Source organism: Penaeus monodon, chromosome 25 (genome assembly GCF_015228065.2).
Source record: "Penaeus monodon isolate SGIC_2016 chromosome 25, NSTDA_Pmon_1, whole genome shotgun sequence".
In the NCBI taxonomy this organism is placed as follows: Eukaryota; Metazoa; Arthropoda; class Malacostraca; order Decapoda; family Penaeidae; genus Penaeus; species Penaeus monodon.
In genome coordinates this window covers 12,708,983-12,709,440 of record NC_051410.1, presented here as the reverse complement: position 1 = coordinate 12,709,440, position 458 = coordinate 12,708,983, and the positions used below count along the sequence as shown (strand labels likewise).

The window sequence follows — 458 nt, the reverse complement described above, 5'->3', positions numbered from 1 at the left end:
AGAAAAGAGATGGAGGGGTTTGAGAAGTTGAAATTATGAAGGATAGAAGTCAAGGAAAAAAAAAGATGGATCAGGTTTGTGATAAGTAAGGAAAAAGGGAAGAAGAAGACAAGACTAACTCATCATCTCGTTAAAAAAAAATAAGGGAGAAAAAAATTAAAGAAGTTTCTGCCACTCTGATCCCATTTTCTTTCGAAGCAAATCACGTTTTCTATTTTTTTTCTTTGCAGGTGAAAGGAGAATCCCCGCAGCTGGTCATATTGTGTCATCGCTCCTTCTGCCTTCAATCTACGCTCTGCTTTTTTCTTTGGTCTAATATTTGTACCCATACGCTACTATTAACCCCTATGTATATGTGTAAATAAATGTTTAAATGTAAGTGTCTATTTTTTAAAATGTTATTTGGCGCCTGTTTCCTAGCAACAATGATGATGAAATTACTGAAAATGAAAATATAC

At 34.1% G+C, this 458-nt stretch overlaps 1 protein-coding gene across 1 annotated transcript in view; it reads left to right on the top strand.

The window, feature by feature from the left end:
• Positions 1-379, top strand: part of LOC119589049 — a 43,862-nt gene extending 43,483 nt beyond the window's left edge. Inside the window, exon 5 of the mRNA XM_037937625.1 lies at positions 231-379. Coding sequence (XP_037793553.1) covers positions 231-316 — 86 coding nt within the window. The 3' untranslated portion in view covers positions 317-379. The remainder of the gene's footprint in view (positions 1-230) is intronic.
• The last annotated feature ends 79 nt before the right edge of the window (positions 380-458 follow it).